Here is a 20,114-nt window from a genome sequence, read left to right as displayed (position 1 = left end):
GGGGAGGGTGCATGCTTGCATGTGGCCAACCTGGTTCAATCCTCAGCATTGCCAGGGGTGATTCTGAGTGTAGTCAGGAGTAACCCTTGAGTACTGCTAGATGTGGCCAAAAATAAAAACAAAACCCCAAAATCCACTCCTCCCACAAAAAGCAACTTGAAATGGGATGTGGAAAAGATGAAAAGCTGGTTAATGGAACTGACATCCCAAAGTCCTATTTTTTTTTTTTTGGGTCACACCTGGCAGTGCTCAGGAGTTTACTCCTGGCTCTATGCTCAGATATCGCTCCTGGCAGGCTCAGGGGACCATATGGGATGTCAGTTTTAAATCACTGTCCTGCATGTAAACGCCTTACCTCCATATTCTCTCTCCGGCCCCAAAGTCCTATTTTTTTCTTTGAAGTGCATTAGTATCTAACTACTAAAGACCAAGAATACCTTTTTTTCCAGAGGGATTACCTCCCTTCAAGTCTTCCCTGAAATTTAAGGGGGAGGGGTTGTGATCCCAAGGAAAGCTCAGTGCAAGAACCTGTCTTCTAGGCAGGTTGCTGAGCATTTGATCCTTAGGCTCAGCATGGAACCATGTAGTCAAGTGGTAAGACCCCTGGTTGTCACAATCTCACTGACAAAAGGTTGGGGAGGGGCAGACAACAAGCATAAAGTCCCTAATCACTAAGCTGGTTAGATCACCCCAAGAAAGCCAGCATTTTAAGCAATGCTGGGGCAGGTCCAAAGGCTCACCCCCATGCACTGACACAAAGGTCATGTGTTTGGGTATGTCTTGGGCCTGTGTTGGGAAGAAAGGGCTAGAGGGAAGAGGGTATCACCCTTTTCTAGGGAGTGTGAGCTAAAGAACAGGCCTTTGAACAAATACATAGGAGTTTCTGTTCCCTTTCAGAAGGGAAATTACTGTTCATTATTCTGGAAGAGAACATTTATGATAACCAATCCTAAAGAATAACTCTGTTTTATTATCATGATTTGTGAAAACAAACAGGGAAGACAGTTCAAGGACGGACACAGCCAGTGCCCTATTTTAAGTCCCGAATTTCTTCTTTTTAATGGGTGGTGGGAGCTGAGCAATGATGTCATCCAGGGGCCGCTCCACTGCCACTAGTGTTCTTTCGTCCATAAGATCCATGAAGAGCAGAGGCTGTGAAGAGACGAAGACAATTATACTAGGAGTTAGGCTCCAGGGTTATTTTATTTTATTTTTTTGGTTTTTGGGTCACACCTGGCAGCGCTCAGGTTACTCCTTGATCTACGCTCAGAAATCGCTCCTGGCAGGCTCGGGGGACCATATGGGATGCCGAGATTTGAACCACTGTCCTGCATGCAAGGCAAACGCCTTACCTCCATGCTATCTCTCCACCCCTCCAGGGAAAGTTTTAAATAGAGCAACTAAAGCTAAGAGGTGAATCTATAGCTAGAGTCCCAGTTCAGTGGCTGAGCACATGAAAACTTCGTTTTGACCTGCTACACCCTATGCTCCCCCACCCCCCAAAAAGAGAACGGAGAAGCCAGTGAGCGACTCTGGATGTGACCCAAAACCAGCAAAGGCCCAGGTGAAGCTAGAGATCTCTACTATAGTTTTTTTGTGTTCCAGGACTCAAAATGGCTAGCGATAAGAAGGCTCTTTGGGATGTGGGGTGGCAAGAAAAGGGCTGGGACTGCTCTCAGTGGCTATTCACAGTTCATGAGACTAATGGGATACTGGGAATCAAACCAGGCTGACAGAATGCAAGGTTAGCACCTTTTTTTGTTTGTTTTTGGGCCACACCAGGTGATGCTCAGGGTTTCTCCTGGCTATGTGCTCAGAAATCGCCCCTGGCTTGGGGGACCATATGGGATGCTGGAGGGATCGAACTGTGGTCCATCCTAGGCTAGCACACGCAAGGCAGACAGACGCCTTACGCCCTGCGCCACCACTCCAGCCCCTAGTTCAGCACCTTAATATATCTTTCTGACCCCAAAATGATTATTACTCTTTAATCAGTTTGTTCACATACATTCCTTCTCACTACAAAGTATGGTTCTTTATTTCTCAGGAATTAATATTAATTGTAGGCTTTGGAGTCTGTATTCTTGCTAAATACCAAGTTACAAGTGCATCAAGAAGTTGATCAGGGGCCCGGAGAGATAGCACAGCGGTGTTTGCCTTGCAAGCAGCCAATCCAGGACCAAAGGTGGTTGGTTTGAAGCCCGGTGTCCCATATGGTCCCCCGTGCCTGCCAGGAGCTATTTCTGAGCAGACAGCCAGGAGTAACCCCTGAGCAATGCTGGGTGTGGCCCAAAAAAACTAAAACACAGAAAAACACACACAAACACACACACACACACACACACACACACACACACACACACACACACGTAAAAAAAAAAAAAAAAGAAGTTGATCAGATTCATAGCAGGAGTACAGTGGGAAGGCACTTGCCTTGCACACAGCTGACCTGGGTTCAATCTCTGGCACCCCATATGGTCCTCTGAGCACCATCAGGAGTAATTCCTGAGTGCAGAGAATAACCCAAGAATAATTTTTTTTTTTTTTTGGGTCACACCCGGCAGTGCTCAGGGGTTATTCCTGGCTCCAGGCTCAGAAATTGCTCCTGGCAGGCACAGGGGACCATATGGGACGCCGGGATTCGAACCGATGACCTCCTGCATGAAAGGCAAACGCCTTACCTCCATGCTATCTCTCCGGCCCCACCCAAGAATAATTGAGTGTGATCCCTTAAACACTAAAAGGAGCAAACAAAAAACAAACTTAGGGGCCGGAAAGATAGCACAGCAGTAAGGTGCTTGCCTTAGATGCAGAAGGACAGTGGTTCGAATCCCGGCATCCCATATGGTCCCCCAAGCCTGCCAGGAGCGATTTTCTGAGCATGGAGCCAGGAGTAACCCCTGAGCACTGCCGGGTGTGACCCAAAAACCAAACCAAACCAAACCAAAAAACCCCACAAACTTAACTAGGCACTGCACTGGAGAGATAGTACAGCAGGATAGCAGGTAGGGTGCCTGCCTTGCATGCAGGTGACCCAGGCTCGATCTCAGGAGTGATCCCTGAGCACAGAGCCAGATGTGGCCATAAAAACAAATTTAATCAGAATATTAAGATTCCCCCTGTTTTTGGGGGGTACACTCTGTGATGCTCAGAGGAACGATGTGGTATTAGGAATATTAGCTGTGTAAAGGCTAGTGCCTTAACAAGATTCCCCTTTAAAGAAAATTCTTAGGACTGGAGAGTACAGCAGTTAAGGTACTTGCCTTGTATGAAGCTGACCTGAGTTGGATCCCCAGGATCCCATATGGTCCCCTAAGCACAGCCAGAAGCCAAAGTAATCCCTGAGTACTGACAGCTGTGACCCAAAAATTAAAAAAAGAATAAGGAAAAAATAAATAAAATTCTTGGGCTGAAGTGACAGCACAGCAGTAGGGTGTTTACCTTCCACGAAGCTGACCTAGGACTGACTTGGGTTTAATCCCAGGTTGGCAGCATGTACAGCAAATGTCCTATCACTGTGCTATCACTCTGGTCCCCCCCAAAAAAAATTCTTGCTGACCTTGTTAGGATGAAAAAGAGGGGCTGGTATTTTAAAACCCTCAAAGAACTCAATTTATGAGAAATAATATGGAACTTCTGAGTTGGTCAATAAATATTCATTTTGTATACAGTAAAAGCTGGTCCTAAAAGGGATGTAATAATAAATGCAACATTTTCCATTCATTTGAAATGTAACATGAGGAATATTCAACTAGAAATAAATTTAATTTATTATCATTAATTATTATCACCACACTTGGAGGTGCTCATGGTTTACTCCTGTTTCTGTGTTTAGGGTTGACTCTGGGCAGGATAGCTTATATGGAATGCCAGGGATCAAACCCAGGTTGGCTGCGTGTAAGACAAGCATCCCACTTGCTGTAATACTGGCTCCAGACCCCAGAAATCAAATCTTTCCAGCAGTGCTCAGGGGTTACTCCTAGCTCTATGCTCAGAAATCGCCTCTGGTAGGCTCGGGGACCATATGAGACGCCGGGATTCGAACCGATGACCTCCTGCATGAAAGGCAAACGCCTTACCTCCATGCTATCTCTCCAGCCCCCAGAAATCAAATCTTAAAGCAAATTTTAATTCATAGACCCAGCTGAGCTTCAACATCATTTCTCACTACCATGGTATTTAATTTCCATTCAGTTTGCTATGGTTCTCTTAAATAGACTTAGGTAAGAACCATGAAATAAACCACACCACCAGAAAGGTTGCATAAATCCCCTTAAAATGATATATCCCTGCATGTAAAATGAACACATTCTTCTTTTCTGATCATGGTTCTTATTGTATTTTATAACACCACAAGGAATCAACAGTTCAAATATAATACAAGTTATTTTACCTTATATATCTTAGAAATTTTAAAGGCATGGTCCGTGCGCCTCCTGATGACATCTGATTCATTTGTGGGAGGAAGTGGATTGTAGAGTAATGTCTTGTCATTTGGAAGAGGCTGAAAAGAAAGAGACTTTTGTTTTTGTTTCACACCATCTGTGCTCAGGGATCTCTCTTGGTGATGCTCAGGGACCATATGGGGTGCCAAGATCAAACCTGGATAGGCTGCATGCAAGGTCAATGTCCTTCCTGCTGCACTATCCCCCAAAGATACTGTTTAAGATTTTTTTGTACCACAACCGGTAACACTCAGGGGTTACTCCTAGCTATGTACTCAGAAATCGCTCCTGGCTTGGGGGACTATATGGGATGCCAGGGGACTGAACTGCGGTCCGTCCTACTGCTCCAGGCCCTTAATCACCCATCTTCCAAACACTGCACAGTACTCTACATTCACCATCTTCCAGTTCTCCTTATTCTAGAGACTAAGAGAGCTCCAGCTACAATTCCAGCTCCATTTCCAAGGCTGGGAGTACCAGGCAAGACCGAGTTTGAAAGCAGTGCCTACAAAATCAAAGAGCTGGTGCTTCTGGTCAGTCTTGTCAGAAAATTTGTCAGAAGGAAAGCAACTAGCTGTGTGCAAGCTGAGCCTCTGAAGGCTCTGCTTTGGGAACTCTTGCCAACTAGATCATAGCCCAGCCCGAGATCAATGTTCTGCCTAGGTGAAACTACAACACAACCTCCCAGCCCCCATCAAGGTCCTACCACCTTGAGAAATGGCCTCTGGCTAGGCAAGTGATATTTCATCTCTGACTTCCTTAGGAAGTAATGCTGCCCAGCTCAAGGAAGTGAGGGACTTATCACCAAGGCTTTGGAAAAAATATGGGTCAGTCTGGGCTGAGTTACAGAGAGGCAAGTGAGTGGGAGGGGCCTTCCTGTATCATCATCTCACAAAAGGCACTTGTCAGCCAGCTCCACTTCCCACGTCCTGGGGGTGCATAGCCCACAACAGACAGTTCCAGTGACATCTCACCATGCCCCACTCTGGAGCCATCTGCTGCCTTACCATGTACCTCCCACCCCCTCCTCCTCAAATACTCCAGAAAACTGGTGACAGTGGTAACCTGAGCCTAAAGTGCCTGCAGGCAGGGCCACTGCTCAATGCTCCTAGGCAAGAAAGTGACTACCATTGGTCCCTCACGGAAGAAACACAGAAAAAGACAAACACACACACACACACACACACACACACACACACACACACACACACACACACACACACACACACACGTAAATTCAAAGGGGTGAATCTAATCAGCTTCTGGCAGAAGCTAGGATCTAGAACTGCAAAGAAAAGGTCACATCCCACCTAAATCATAGGCGTGCATAATGGAATTTTCCGGGCTGGCCTTTTGTCAAGACAGTCAGCCCAGCTGTAGAAACTTGCAGAGTGGTGCTGCCATCAGTCAAGGGACACTGCACTAAGCACTCCAAACCAGATCTCCACTAACAAACCAACCAGAGCAGGGCTAAAGGTGGGAACTGTGTGCTGACTTCTCTTTCCTGCTCAAGGTCACATGGGAAACCCGGGCACGCTGGCAAACAAAGGCCTACCCTGTCTCTGGGACCCTTCAAGAGCATGGGAACTGAAACTTTTGCGGAACTTTGCAAAGCAGAAGCTCCCTTCCAAAGCAAGCCTACAGATGGAGCTTCTCCTGAGTCTTGCTCAGCAGGGCTGACTAGAAGCTGGGAGAGCTATGGCAATGGTGACAAACTTACTAATGACTTGTCGATAATGCAGAACATGTACGTGTCGTGGAGAAGGATGTGCATTGGTCTCTTGGGGTGAAAGCTGATATGTGTGATGGGAGTATCCCTCTGTAGCCACAAGTAATGGAAACCCTGTTTCTGGATGGTCCGGCTCCATTCTGTGTATTGTTTGTCAGGGATGCTGTACTCAAACACCTGAGGAGTAAACACAGGGAATGGTTCATTAAAAGGTTACTCCTCATGCCTAACCAGAAATATCTACACAAATCTCAATAGTATTGGAGTCACGAGCCTTATACTTTCTCAATTTTTTTTGCTTGATTTTGGGCCACACCCAGTCATGCTCATGGGTCACTTCTGGTTTGAGCTCAGGAACTCCTCTTGGCAGACCTATAGGACCATATTGCATACTGGGGGTTGAACCTGGGTCAGCCATGTGTAAGGCAGGCACCTTTCTCTGTATTACCACTAGGCCTTCAGTTTGGTTTGGTTAGGTTTTTGGGTCATATCTGGTATCGCTCAGGGGTTACCACTGGCTCAAATATCGGTCCTGGCAGGCTCGGGGATCATATGGGATGCAGGGATTCGAACCACCATCCTTCTGCATGCAAGGCTATCTCTCCGTGGGCCTTCAGGTTTTTTTTGTTTGTTTTTTAGGAATGGGGGTAAGTTTTTTTTTGGGGGGAGTCACACCCGGCAGCCCTCAGGGGCTACTCCTGGCTCTATGCTCAGAAATCGCCACTGGCAGGCACAGGGGACCATATGGGATGCCGGGATTCGAACCACCGACCTTCTGCATGAAAGGCAAATGCCTTACTTCCATGCTATCTCTCCAGCCCCAGGAATGGGGGTAAGTTTTAATACTCAGCACTTACTCCAGGTTCTTCGACACTCCCCATGGAGCTTGGAGCTAAATAGCAGGTGCCGTGGATCAAACCTAGATTAGCGGTGTGCAAGATTAACTAATGTACTATCTCTTCGGCCCCAGTTCAGTTGTCATTTTTTTTTTTTTGGAGGGGGAGACCCATATCAGGCAATGCTCAGGGGATTACTCCTGGCTTTGTGCACTCAGGAATCAGTCCTGGTGGAGCTTGAGGGAACCATATGGAATACCAGGGATTGAATCTGGGTCAGTCACATGTAAGGCAAGCACTTTACCACTGTATTATCACTCCGGCTCACAACTCAGGCATTTGTGTGTTTGGGGGAGGGTTTGGCCATACCCAGCAGTGCTCAGGAGTCACTCCTGGCTCTGTGCTCAGAAATCGCTCCTGACAAACACAGGAATCATATGAGATGCCATGATTCAAACCACCGTCTGTCCATTGCCTGCAAGGCAAACGCCCTACCGCTGTGCTATCTCTCCGGCCCCACAACTCAGGTATTTTTAAAGTTCTTCTCTTTACAACATGGTAAGAAAAAAATTGTCAGTTAGATTAAGATCTAGTTTTTGCTTCCCCAACCCACCACACCCATCCAGCTAATGAAATCTTACTAGCCTATGAGGCCAGGCTCTATTCAGAGGACTCACTTCACACAGATAAAGATTACTCCAAATTTATCATCATCTCACCTTCATAGTTGTAATTCAACAGAAAAGAATTAGAAATCACTCTCTTTTTTTTTTTTTTTTGGTTTTTGGGCCACACCCGGTAACGCTCAGGGGTTACTCCTGGCTATGTGCTCAGAAGTTGCTCCTGGCTTGGGGGACCATATGGGACACTGGGGGATCGAACCACGGTCCGTCCAAGGCTAGCGCAGGCAAGGCAGGCACCTTACCTTTAGCACCACCGCCCGGTCCCACTCTCTTTTCTTACCTGTTGATCTGAATGAGCAATAACTAGGTTGTTGGTATTGGGTGCTATGGCCAGAGCAGTCACAGGAAAGTTGTAAGCAGGCACCGTGCAGTGAAGCTGGGGATAAATAAAATACATGAAAGGTAACTCTGTACCTCTCCCAGGAAGACTACAAGGCTCAGAACCCTTATTATATTTTTATTGCTTGGTTTTTAGGTAATACCCAGCATTGCTCAGAGGGTACACCCAGTGGAGCTTCGGGGACCATGTAATGCAGGCATGGAGCAGGGGTTGTCTGCATCAAAGTATACCTGAACATAATGAACAGTCTCCTGCACATGCCCTTGCTCTCAAACAGAATTTTTTAGAAGTCAAGGAATCTATGGAAGGCCCAGATATTCCAGGCATTTCTCCAAATAATAAATCTTAATTTCATTTTGAATGTTCTTTGGCCATCATCAGTGATACACAGGGGCCACACCCATCTCTAGGCATGTGAGTCACTCCTGGCAGTGCTAAGTGGCTTGTAGTACCAGGCATCAAACATGGAATCCTCAATTGCTAGGCATGTGTTTCAATTTTTCTGGGGGGCCACACCTGGCAGTGCTCAGGGGTTACTCCTGGTTCTATGCTCAGAAATTGCTCCTGGTAGACTTGGGGGACCACATGGGATGCCGAGGATCAAAACCAGGTCTATCTCAGGTTGGCTGAATGCAAGGCAAACACACTACACTGTGCACTCTCTGCAGCTCCATGTGCTTCCATTTATTTATTTATTTATTTTTTTGGTTTTTGGGTCATGCGTGGCAGTGCTCAGGGGTTACTCCTGGCTCTACGCTCAGAAATCACTCCTGGCAGGCTCAGGGAACCATGGATGAGATGCTGGGATTTGAACCACTGTCCTACATGCAAGGCAAATGCCCTACCTCCATGCTATCTCTCCGGTCCCTGTGCTTCCATTTCTTGAGCTGTATCCCTAATCCCTCAATTTCATTTTCAAAAAGAAAAGCATGCTGAGGGCCCAGGAGGTAGCTCAAAGACTGGGTAGAGCACATGCTCTACATGCAAGAGCCCTGGTTTGATCTCCCATGACCCCACAAGCACTAAGTGGAAGTAATCCTAGAGCACCACCTATCTGGTTCCCAAACCAAACAGATGCATATTTTCCAAATAATTTTTTTGCTTTGTTTTGTTTTGTAACACTGGATGATGCTCAGGGGTTACTTTTGGCTCTGCTCTCAAGAATTACTCCCGTTAGCGGGACCCACTTGGGTCGGTCACGTGCAACACAAATTTCCCTACTCGTGCGATTGCTCTGATCCGCTCCAAATTTTTTTTTTTTAGTTTTTGGGTCACACCTGGCAGCACTCAGGGGTTACTCCTGGCTACGCTCAGAAATCACTCCTGCAGGCTCAGGTGACCATCTGGGATGCCGGGATTCGAACCACTGTCCTCTGCATGCAAGGCAAACACCCTACCTCCATGCTATATCTCTCCGGCCCCCCACAGCTGAATTTTATCTGTTTATCCTCCCCTCTGACTCATTTCACTGAACAGTATAACTATAGTTCTATACTGCATTTTATTTGTTTTGGCTCTGGGGTCATAGTTGGTAGTGCTCAAGGCCTATTCCTGGTAGTGATGAGGGAACCATGTGGTACCAAGGAACTGAATCCAAGTCTCCCACATGGAAAGCCCATTGAGCTACCTCTCTTGAGCTGGAGTGTCTGTGCTTTGCAGGTAGGAATCCTGGGTTTGTCCTCAACACTGGAAGTCATCTCCAAGCACCATGTTAAAAGTCACCCCAGCAAAGCTCAGCATGACAGCCTCCCCCACAAGTAAATTAAAGCAAAAATAATTCTTACTATTTCTAACACTTCAAATGAGTAAACCAGAATATTTTTCCTCTAAATAGAGAAATCGATGTGGATTCATCACCCATAGTCTTAATTTCAATGTCTAGGCATAAGCAGTTTCACTGTTCTCACTTTGCACATTACAGGTTATAGCTTGAGGGTTCTAAACAAGTAAACAGGAAAAAATTCTCATGGGGGTGGAGAGTTCTGAAATTTCTGGGCCATGCCAGTTGACCTTGAGTCCTATAACCGGAGAGCTCAGCTCCTGGCACTGGCTGCTGCAGTTCGGCTCACCTTCAGTCGCTTCACATTGTATACGTGGACTCCAGCACTGGTGCCCGATGCAGCCAGCCAGTTCCCATCTGGACTGACTGCCAAAAGACACATGGACTCCACAGACCCTAGGAGGAAAGAAGAGTTTAGTTTCTGAATCTGCAATGTGCTCCATATATTGAGGGTGATGAGCAAAGTCAGAGCTTTTTGACTATGAGCTGGATCGTTTCCCACCCTGCTTCCCTGGTTGTCTTTGCAAGGCAAACGCCATAGCACTATACTATCACGACCCCCCCCCCACCCCCCGGTCTTTTTGATGATGTGAGGCTGCACTACATGCCTGGCTGTGGTGCTTGTGCACATTCTGTCAGACACTTGATGAAGGTCACACTCTGGGGCCAGGTATTCAGACATTGTTTGCTGCTGCTCTTGTCTATACCTGGCGATTTGCTCTCATTGTTGCAGTGCTAGGAATCCACCTGTTCCTATTGTTCCTTCAATAAACCCTGTTCAATACTCTTTCTTTCCTATAACTAGCCAGTCTTCCTGTGAGAGGGAACCAGAGAGGTCATCACTGCTCAGCCTCAAGTCAGACTCAGTTCACTGTGGAAATGCAGGACCTTGGAGCATCTAGTATTAAAGCAAAAATCTGTTTAGAAAAGACCCTTTCCCTCCAAATAGAATTTTTTGTTTTGTTTTGTTTTGGTTCTTGGGTCACACTTGGCAGTGCTCAGGGGCTGCCCTTGGATTAGGTGCTCTCTGGTTGCTCTTGGATGTGCCAGGGATCAAATCTAGGGCTCTTACAAGTGAAGCATGTGCTCCAGACCTCTGAGTTATCTCTCTGCCCATGGCCAATAAACAGTTTAATCTAAGTTATGGACAAAGATCCAATTAAGACTGGAAGCCTCTCTAAGTTAGTGGGTGCCCGCTATATATTTAGCATGGAGGGAGAACAGGCACATATGTGCCATCTTTGTCATCAAAGTACTTTCAACCGATTTGGCAACACAAAGATTCACGTGGGATAAAAGTCAGTGATGTTATATGCCAAAATATGTGCTCTATGTAACACCCCCAAACAATGAAAAGGCTTTATAACAAGATGAGCCAGATGCTAAGGATGGATGAGGTGGGTAGAAAATGAGAACAGAATGATCTAAGTGACAAAAACTGGGATATAGGATTCAAGGGCTAGGAAGGAACCAGTCTGACTATAAAGGGGAAAGATGAGAGAGAGGAAGAAGTAACACAAGGAACATATAGAATACATGTGAACACACATAGAAACTACGTGTGAACATAGGGTCTTAAATATGCAAGGCAAGTATGCTTTCACTATAGCCCCAGTTTCATTTTAAGAGGTGCTCAATGAAAAAGTCTTAGGGGATCATCTGGGATGCTGGGATTTGAATCACCATTGGTCCTGGGTTGGCAGCTTGCAAGGCAAACTTCCTACCGCTGTGCTATCTCTCCGGCCCCCAAGAGTCTTAGTTTTATTTTTTATTTTGGGCCAAACCCAGAACTTCTCAAGGATACTCCTGGTATTGATCTTGGCACCATATGTGGTTCTGAGAATCAATATGGGGTTGGCCATGGGCAAAGTAATCACCTTATTCCTTATACTATCTCTGAAGAGTCTTAGTTTTTTGTTGTTGTTAGTTTGGGGGAGCCACACCCAGCTCTTCTCAGAGCTTACTTCAGCCTCTGTGTTCAGGAATCACTCTTAGCAGAGCTTGGGGTACATGGGGTGCCAGGGATTAAACCCAGGTCAGCTGTATGGAAGGCAAGTGCTCTGCTTACTGCCTATCTTGTGCACCAGCTCTGGCCCAGCCTTTGGCTAAATTCCTAAATAATTTAGTAGATGTTTTATTTGGTCCCTCCTCCCCACCTCTCCCCTCCTACAGAGCCCCTATCCTTCATCCAGTTTCCTTGGCCAGGAGTGAGTGAGCCATGGCCTTGGCAAAGCTACCATCTTCTCCTCTCGTACTACAGCCTTGGTGGGGGAGAGGGGTGGGTACTGCTTGTAGTTTTTAGTATTTGTTTTTGATTTTTTTGTTTGTTTTTAATTCAATCTGAAATCAGAAAGCAATGGATTTTGCCAAGTGGACCTTGTAACCTTTCTCCACTTATCCCTGGTTTGATCCCTTATGGCCACAAAAATTCCTTTATCTCAGCAACAACCCATGAACTGGGAACCAGCCCCATCCCCTGCCTATGTCTCTCCCCAATCCCTTTAGATGGGGAGGGAAGAGGAGGAGAGAAGAGGGGACATACCCACGTCCTAGGCATTCAGGAGAGGTTTGCCCCCATGGGCATCATTCTTTCCTGAATAAAACTACAAATTTGGGCCCAGAGAGATAGCACAGTGGTGTTTGCCTTGCAAGCAGCCAATCCAGGACCAAAGGTGGCTGGTTTGAATCTCGGTGTCCCATATGGTCCCCCGTGCCTGCCAGGAGCTATTTCTGAGCAGACAGCCAGGAGTAACCCCTGTGCACTGCCGGGTGTGGCCCAAAAACCAAAAAACAAACAAACAAACAAACAAAAAAAACAAAAAAACCCCCAAAAACCAAAAAACTACTGAATAAAACTACAAGTTTCACACACACACACACACACACACACACACACACACACACACACACACACACACACACACTCTCTCCCTATAGCCCCCCTAAAGAATCTTAGTTTAATCATAAAAACATGTAAAAAGTACTCCATAAATAAATTTAACTGTTAATTTAATTTGACTAACTGCTTTTTTCCCCCTGTGTGCTTTCAGAGTACCTTAAGAACAGAGAATTTAGTGTGCTGACTGTCTAGGCTGATCAACTCCACATAGTACAAAAGCTATTTAAGTTTAGGGCAAGATAGAAGAGGAAAGGAGGGGAGCATTGCGTTCCAAGTCTAATCTTCACTCCTCAATAATCAACAGACACCCATCCCCCCTTCTTAAAAGTACATGAAAACACGTTCATAATGATGTGGTTACTTACATGTAAGTTCACCTTTAGCACAACGGGTAGGGTGTTTTGTCTAGCATGTGGCCAAACCAGGCTCAAGCAACCCAGCAGCCCATATAATCCCCTGAGCATCACCAGAGTGATTCCTAAGTACAGAGCCAGGAGGTAAACCCTCTCATCACCAGTTATGAGCTCCCCATCCCTCCACCCTCCAAGGTTTTGCCTTTTATAAAAACAAACCATCAAGAGTCAGAGACAGAGAGACAGTACAAGGTTAAGGGGTTAAGGCACTTGACTTAAAATACAGTCAACCTTGGTTCAAATCTCTGGTACCAGATATGGTACCCAGAGTACTGCCAGGGGACAATCTTAAGCACAGAGCCAAGAAAAGCCCCTGGGAGTGGCCGGAGAGATAGCACAGAGGTAAGGTATTGCCCGTGCACAAGGCCGATCCAGGATGGAAGGTGGTACGAATGAATCCCTGCATCCCATAAGTTCCCCCATGCTTGCCAGGAGTGATTTCTGAACTCAGAGCTGGGAGTAACCACTGAGTGCCGCCGGGTGTGACCCAAAATCCAAAAGGAAAAAAAAAAAAAAAACCAAACCAAATAATTAACATATTTACAAAATGCCTACACATATATTGGGGACAATAGTATCAGTGGCAGTTCTTTTTGGATGTTATAATTTTAGGTATTTTAAACTCTTTTCTCTACAATTTTCTTCTGGCTTTACTGACAAAGTCAGAGTGTGATGAAATTTCTCTAACCCCAAATAAGGAACCTAAAGCCCAGTGAGAAAAGAGTAGGTGTGAGGAACACATCAGATATCATCAAGTGTTTTTCTTTGCCAAAGAATCTCCTCCTACTTTAAATTGCAAACCTGTGAGTATATATTTGAAAGAGAGTGAGAAGAGCATTAGGGAGCCCTGACAAAGGTTTATTTTTATTTGGAGGGGGATTTAAGGTCATACTTGGTATAAGCTCAGTGACTACTCCTGATCTGTACTTGAGGGTTGCTTCCAATAGTACCTAAGAGACTGTGGTGGCCAGGAATAAAACCAGGGTTGATTGCATGCATGGCCTTAATCTCACTACTATCTCTATGGCCTAGTGAAGAAGGCTTAATTAAACAAGGGGGGAAAAGACACACCAGAGAGAAATAAGTCACAGTAAAATTCCCACCTGATTGCGGCTGGAAAGTGTGCAGGTGCTTATAGCTTCCCTCCAAGAGCTGAATGACATGCAGAGACCCTTTATTTGAGGCCACAAAAAGTTTTCTTGAATCTTCAGAAAACACAATCTGAAGGGCAGATCGAAGGAATGCTGGCATTTTGGGAACCTTGGGGTGAACCAATAATGAGGATCAGTAAGAAAGAGAAGTGAATCCTGGAGCCCATCTAAATAAAAACCTGTTGGCTTAACTTTACAAATGCTGTCAGGAGTCAAGGAAGCCCCGACATGACTGTTAGGCTAAGATGCCCCGCTTCATCTCTTAAAAAGCCTGAACTTTTCTGGCACTTCCTGGCATTTTTCCACCCTCCCCAAAGCACAAACAATTCAATAAAAATAAAAGACCGTTTTATAAACAGCTGTCTTCAAATAGGTCTCACTGAGCAAGGATTCACTTCCGGTACATTTTACTTCACACAAAAAACCACATACTTGTTTGGCCAGACACTGGGTTATCACTTACCCTTTGGAGGCTGATGTTGTCACGTTCATAATTCAACCGGTAGAGAAAAAACCGAGAAGTTGTAGAACAGGCTACCCAGCTTCCACATGGGGAGATACAGCTGCAAATGATGTTCTCAGGACCCTGGCAATGTTAGAAATCAGAATAAATACTCAGGCAAGAGGGCAGAAGTGATAACACAGTGGGTATGGTGCTCGCCTTGCCCGCAACTGACCCGTAGCTTCTATCCCAGGCATTCTATATTATTCCCCAGAACCATAGTAATAGCACCAGGAAAAATTCCTTAGTGCAGAGCCAGGAGTAACTGTGGCTCCAAAAAATACCTAAGCAAGTTTTCTTTTTGGGTGTTGAGAAAGTAGTGCTCGCTTCGGCAGCACATATACTAAAATTGGAACGATACAAAGAAGATTAGCATGGCTCCTGCGCAAGGATGACATGCAAATTCGAGAACGTACACTGCTGGTGCTCAGGGGGACTGTATGGTGCTTAGGATTAAATCTAGGGCTCCTACACGCAAAGCATGTGCTCCAGCCCTTTAAGCTTCTCCTCTCAAGCAAACCTTTTATGACAAAGTTCACTGCAACATGAATCCTCAAGTTGATATCAATCCAGACAGTCATAAATACCAACACAATCTTGGTATTTTCAGACAGTCATTATGATTTTTTTTTGTTTGTTTTTTGGCTCACACTCAGCAGTGCTCAGGGGTTATTCCTGGCTCTACACTCAGAAATTGCTCCTAGCAGCATAGGGGACCATATGGAGCGACAGGTTTCGAACCATGGTCTGTCCTGGATTGGCTGCAAGGCAAATGCCCTAACACTGTGCTATCACTCCAGCCCCAGTCACTATAACTTTTTGAGAGTAAACATATCTTAAATCCTGTGGTTTTGGTTTCCAAAGTCAAGTACAGAGATATGTGAAAACTTGTATTAGTCTTTCAGCTTTAGAAACTGGTACAATGGGGGCCAGAGTGATAGCACAGTGGTAGGCCATTTTCCTTGCGGACAGCCTAAAAACCAAAAACCAAACAAGCAAACAAACCCCGCCTCCAAAATAACCAAACTGGTATAATGAGGCACCTTAAAGATTTAATGTGCTGATTTTGTCTTTGACAACCTGCCTGAAGAGTTAAATATTAGGGGCCGGAGAGATAGCATGGAGGTAAGGAGTTTGCCTTTCATGCAGGAGGTCATCGGTTCGAATCCCGGCGCCCCATATGGTCCCCTGTGCCTGCCAGGAGCAATTTCTGAGCCTGGAGCCAGGAATAACCCCTGAGCACTGCCAGGTGTGACCCAAAAAACAAAAAACAAAAACAAAAAAAAAAAAAAAAAAAAAAAGAGTTAAATATTAAGGAGAGGCCAGAGTGAGAGCACAGCAGTAGGGCTTTTTTTTTTTTTTTTTTTTGTGGTTTTTGGGTCACACCCGGCAGTGCTCAGGGGTTATTTCTGGCTCCAGGCTCAGAAATTGCTCCTGGCAGGCACAGGGGACCATATGGGGTGCCGGGATTTGAACCGATGACCTCCTGCATGAAAGGCAAACGCCTTACCTCCATGCTATCTCTCCGGCCCCAGCAGTAGGGCTTTTACCTTGAATATAGCAGACCCAGGTTCAATCCCTACTGGGCATATGATACCCTAAGGCCATCAGGAGTGATTAAGGTGATCAAGTGAGCATGGAGTAATTCCTGAGCACAACTGGGTGTGGCCCCCAAACAAATTAAGAAAAAGACAAAACAAAAACAAAAATCAATAGGGTCAGGGTCGGAGATAGCATGGAGGTAGGGATTTTGCCTTGCATGCAGAAGGACGGTGATTTGAATCCTTGGATCCCATATGGTCCCCCGAGCCTGCCAGGAGCAATTTCTGAGTGTAGAGCCAAGAGTAGCCCCTGAGCCCTGCCGGTGTGACCCAAAACCCCCCCAAAAACCAATAGGGTCAGATAGTATAGGGGTTAAATGCTAGTGGCAGATCCCTGCAGAAATCCAGGTATCACATAGTTCTCTACCAAGTATAACCCAAAGACCATACAACAAAAAGGGAATTATTTATAATAAAATGGTATTTGGGGACTGGAGAGATAGCATGAAGGTAAGGCATTTGCCTTTCATGCAGAAGGTTTGAATCCCGGCATTCCATATGGTCCCCTGAGCCTGCCAGGAGCGATTTTTGAGCATAGAGCCAGGAATGACCCCTGAGCACTGCTGGGTGTGACCCAAAAATTCAAAAAAAAAAAAAAGTTATTTGAAGGTCATTGGAGAATGAAACTGATTTTTAGGAAAAAAAGGAAAAGTAAAATTAGACATATTTTGAACATAATCTCAAAAAGACTTCCTTACCTTTGTCTTGAGGTGCAGTAAGTGATCGGCACCTTTAGAGAGTGGGAGGGTGTCCCCATTCTTCCCTGGAAGAAGAAATATCCCTGAAGTTTTCCTCTCAAATGTTATTTGCAAACAGAAATGTTTCAAATGTTATTTGAAAAGAGGCATTTCTGGTAGAACAAACTCCCAGCCATGGTAACCTCCAGTCTTCTAGTGTTAAGTGGAGGCAAACAGTCTTTTCTATGTGTGGCCTGTGCCCCATCACTGAATGTCAAGAGCTTTTTTCCACAGCCACGTGTGCAAATGGGTGGAAGCAGGGTTCTTTCTATAAGACTTTGATTTCAGTTTCATGTTTTAGATTTGAAAGCAAAACCCCTCTAACCTATCACACACCCACCAAACCCAAATGCTGACCAGGCCACCACACTGTCCCGTCACTAGGATCTACATAGCCTCCTTTCCCGGGCAAGGGCATGTACTTTCAGCTGAGGATCCACTAAGCCTCTAACAGCCCACACACTCTAACGAACTCCATGTTCTCTCTAGTGGGTGGGAAAACCTAATGTCCCATTTGGACCAAGAAAAAGACTTATATTTTCCCCGAAGAACAGTTTCAATCACACAATCCTACTTTCTGGCTTCTCTCACAGATTTTTTTAAATGAAAAAACTTGGTAAAAACTTCTTACCTGTCGCAGCAGTAGACCCCAGTCGCCAAAGTTCCAAGTGATGAGCAAACTGAAAGAGGAGAAGTTGCCTCTTCTTTGAACAGGAAACAAGGCGACGCTACATGAAAAGTTGGAAAGTGATTAAATAAGCCAGGGTCACCTGGTATCTTAACAGAGGCACAGCAGCAACATCTTAACAGTTTTTGTTGAAAACCATTTATCTGAAAAATAATCTCTAAGTACTGCCATCTGCTAGATTCAAGACTCTAGTGAGAAACAACATGATTAATGATCTCAAGAACTTATACATAACCTCTGGTCCTAGCAACAGAGAAAATAAAACAAATGGAAATGAAATCATTTTTTTTATTTTGTTTTTGGGCCACACCCGGCAGTGCTCAGGGGTTACTCCTGGCTGTCTGCTCAGAAATAGCTCCTGGCAGGCAGGGGGGACCATATGGGACACGGGATTCGAACCAACCACCTTAGGTTTTGGATCGGCTGCTTGCAAGGCAAACACCGCTGTGCTATCTCTCCGGGCCCAAAATCAGTTTTCTTTAAAATAATTTTATGGCCTAAAAGAAAAGATAAGGGATTAAATGGAAATTATACTAATTTGAGGTTTTTTTGTTTATATATATTTAGTTTTGGGGCCACATCTGACTTAACTCCTGGTTCTGGGGTTGAGAGAAAGCATGGAGGTAAGGCGTTTGTCTTGCATGCAGAACGATGGTTCGAATCCCTGCATCCCTATGGTCCCCCGGGGCCAGCCAGGAGCGATTTCTGAGTGTAGAGCCAGCCTGAGCCCTGAGGGGTGTGACCCAAAAACAAAACAAAATCTTAAATCCCGATTCTGCTCTCAGGGAATATTCCTGAGAGTGATAATACCTGATCCTGAGGGTGCCAGAGATCAAACTGGAGTCAGCTATGTGCAAGACAAGCAACGTACCCATTGTACTATCACTCCAACACAAACGTATTAGGAATTTTTCACATGGCTAAGGACAGAATGTCATCATAAAAATGCAGTGAGGATGATCAAATCTAGCCTCATGGAGGGAAGGCAAGTAGCCTAGATGAGGTTCACGGGCAAAACGTGAATCCAAGAAGGCAAAATGCGACTTTCTAAACAAAGCAATGGCATTCAAGAGAATTTAAAATGGTAAGCTAGGGGGCCGGAGAGGTAGCATGGAGGTAGGGCATTTGCCTTGCATGCAGAAGGACAGGGATTCAAATCCCAGCAATCCCATATGGTCCCCCGAGCCTGCCAGGAGCGATTTCTGAGCGTAGAGCCAGGAGTAACCCCTGAGCAATGCTGGGTGTGACCCAAAAAACAAAAACAAAAAGGTAAGAAAAAAGGAAAACAACTTTAGAGAAAGAGCCTGAACTTCAGAGTGGGGGAAGAGATTCTACAAGTGTGAGAGAGGAAGCAGAAGGGCCAGAGCAGGACGTTGATAAAGGCCAAGAGTCACAGTGGCACTTTTAGACAATTTCTGGGGTTATCATTCTCTTTCCCGGTTTTTGTGGCTGATGGGAATTCTGTTTGTTTTTAAGGTGGGACTCATTATTCTGGGTGGAGCAGGAAAAATGCAGGATTCCGGTGTTCCTTCCCAGGTAGATGGATAAATCTTCAAGTTGAAAATTCTCTTTCCATGCCAGCCCCAAATTTCCTTTTCTTTTCTTTTTTTTTTTTTGTGTGGTTTTTGGGTCACACCTGGCAGTGCTCAGGGGTTATTCCTGGCTCCAGGCTCAGAAATTGCTCCTGGCAAGCACAGGGGACCATATGGGACGCCAGCGAACCGATGACCTTCTGCATGAAAGGCAAACGCCTTATCTCCATGCTATCTCTCCGGCCCCCCAAATTTCCTTTTCTATTAAGAAACAGACCTTGGGCCTGGAGAGATAGCACAGCGGCGTTTGCCTAGCCAGCAGCCAATCCAGGACCAAAGGTGGTTGGTTCGAATCCCGGTGTCCCATATGGTCCCCCGTGCCTGCCAGGAGCTATTTCTGAGCAGACAGCCAGGAGTAACCCCTGAGCATCGCCGGGTGTGGCCCCAACCACCCCCCCCCCAAAAAAAAGACTGAGGCTGCCTTTTCCTTATCGCATGAACCAAATATCTTTTTGTCCACCTGCCAGTCTAGTTTGGATCAGTGTCTTTCCTCCCCTGGATTCTTCGATGATAACTTGGAAAGAAAAAGCAATAGGGGGGCCGGAGAGATAGTATGAAGGTAAAGAGTTTGCCTTTCATGCAGAAGGTCATCAGTTCGAATTCTGGCATCCCATATGGTCTCCTGTGCCTGCCAGGGGCGATTTCTGAGCGTGGAGCCAGGAGTAACCCCTGAGTGCTGTCAGGTGTGACCCAAAATTCCAAAAAAATAAATAAATAA

At 45.6% G+C, this 20,114-nt stretch overlaps 1 protein-coding gene and 1 non-coding gene across 4 annotated transcripts in view; one reads left to right on the top strand and one right to left on the bottom strand.

Annotated features, from left to right (window-relative positions):
- Nucleotides 1-950: 950 nt before the first annotated feature.
- The window catches only part of UTP4 (UTP4 small subunit processome component), a 38,589-nt gene continuing 19,425 nt past the window's right edge, over nucleotides 951-20,114 (bottom strand). For all 3 annotated transcript variants that reach the window (XM_049786375.1, XM_049786376.1, XM_049786377.1), the window contains 9 exons: nucleotides 17,748-17,844; nucleotides 17,078-17,142; nucleotides 14,740-14,862; nucleotides 14,229-14,385; nucleotides 10,103-10,209; nucleotides 7,974-8,069; nucleotides 6,166-6,351; nucleotides 4,394-4,504; nucleotides 951-1,152 (listed from right to left, as the gene is read on the bottom strand). In XM_049786375.1, the coding sequence (XP_049642332.1) occupies nucleotides 1,036-1,152; nucleotides 4,394-4,504; nucleotides 6,166-6,351; nucleotides 7,974-8,069; nucleotides 10,103-10,209; nucleotides 14,229-14,385; nucleotides 14,740-14,862; nucleotides 17,078-17,142; nucleotides 17,748-17,844 (1,059 nt within the window). In that variant the 3' untranslated portion in view covers nucleotides 951-1,035. The remainder of the gene's footprint in view (nucleotides 1,153-4,393; nucleotides 4,505-6,165; nucleotides 6,352-7,973; nucleotides 8,070-10,102; nucleotides 10,210-14,228; nucleotides 14,386-14,739; nucleotides 14,863-17,077; nucleotides 17,143-17,747; nucleotides 17,845-20,114) is intronic.
- Nucleotides 15,098-15,203, top strand: LOC126029169 (U6 spliceosomal RNA). Its single transcript, XR_007502821.1, has one exon. It is a non-coding gene; the product is annotated as a U6 spliceosomal RNA (small nuclear RNA).

The sequence above is a fragment of the Suncus etruscus genome, chromosome 14 (assembly GCF_024139225.1).
Source record: "Suncus etruscus isolate mSunEtr1 chromosome 14, mSunEtr1.pri.cur, whole genome shotgun sequence".
Lineage (NCBI taxonomy): Eukaryota > Metazoa > Chordata > Mammalia > Eulipotyphla > Soricidae > Suncus > Suncus etruscus.
This window is presented reverse-complemented; position numbering and strand designations above follow the sequence as displayed.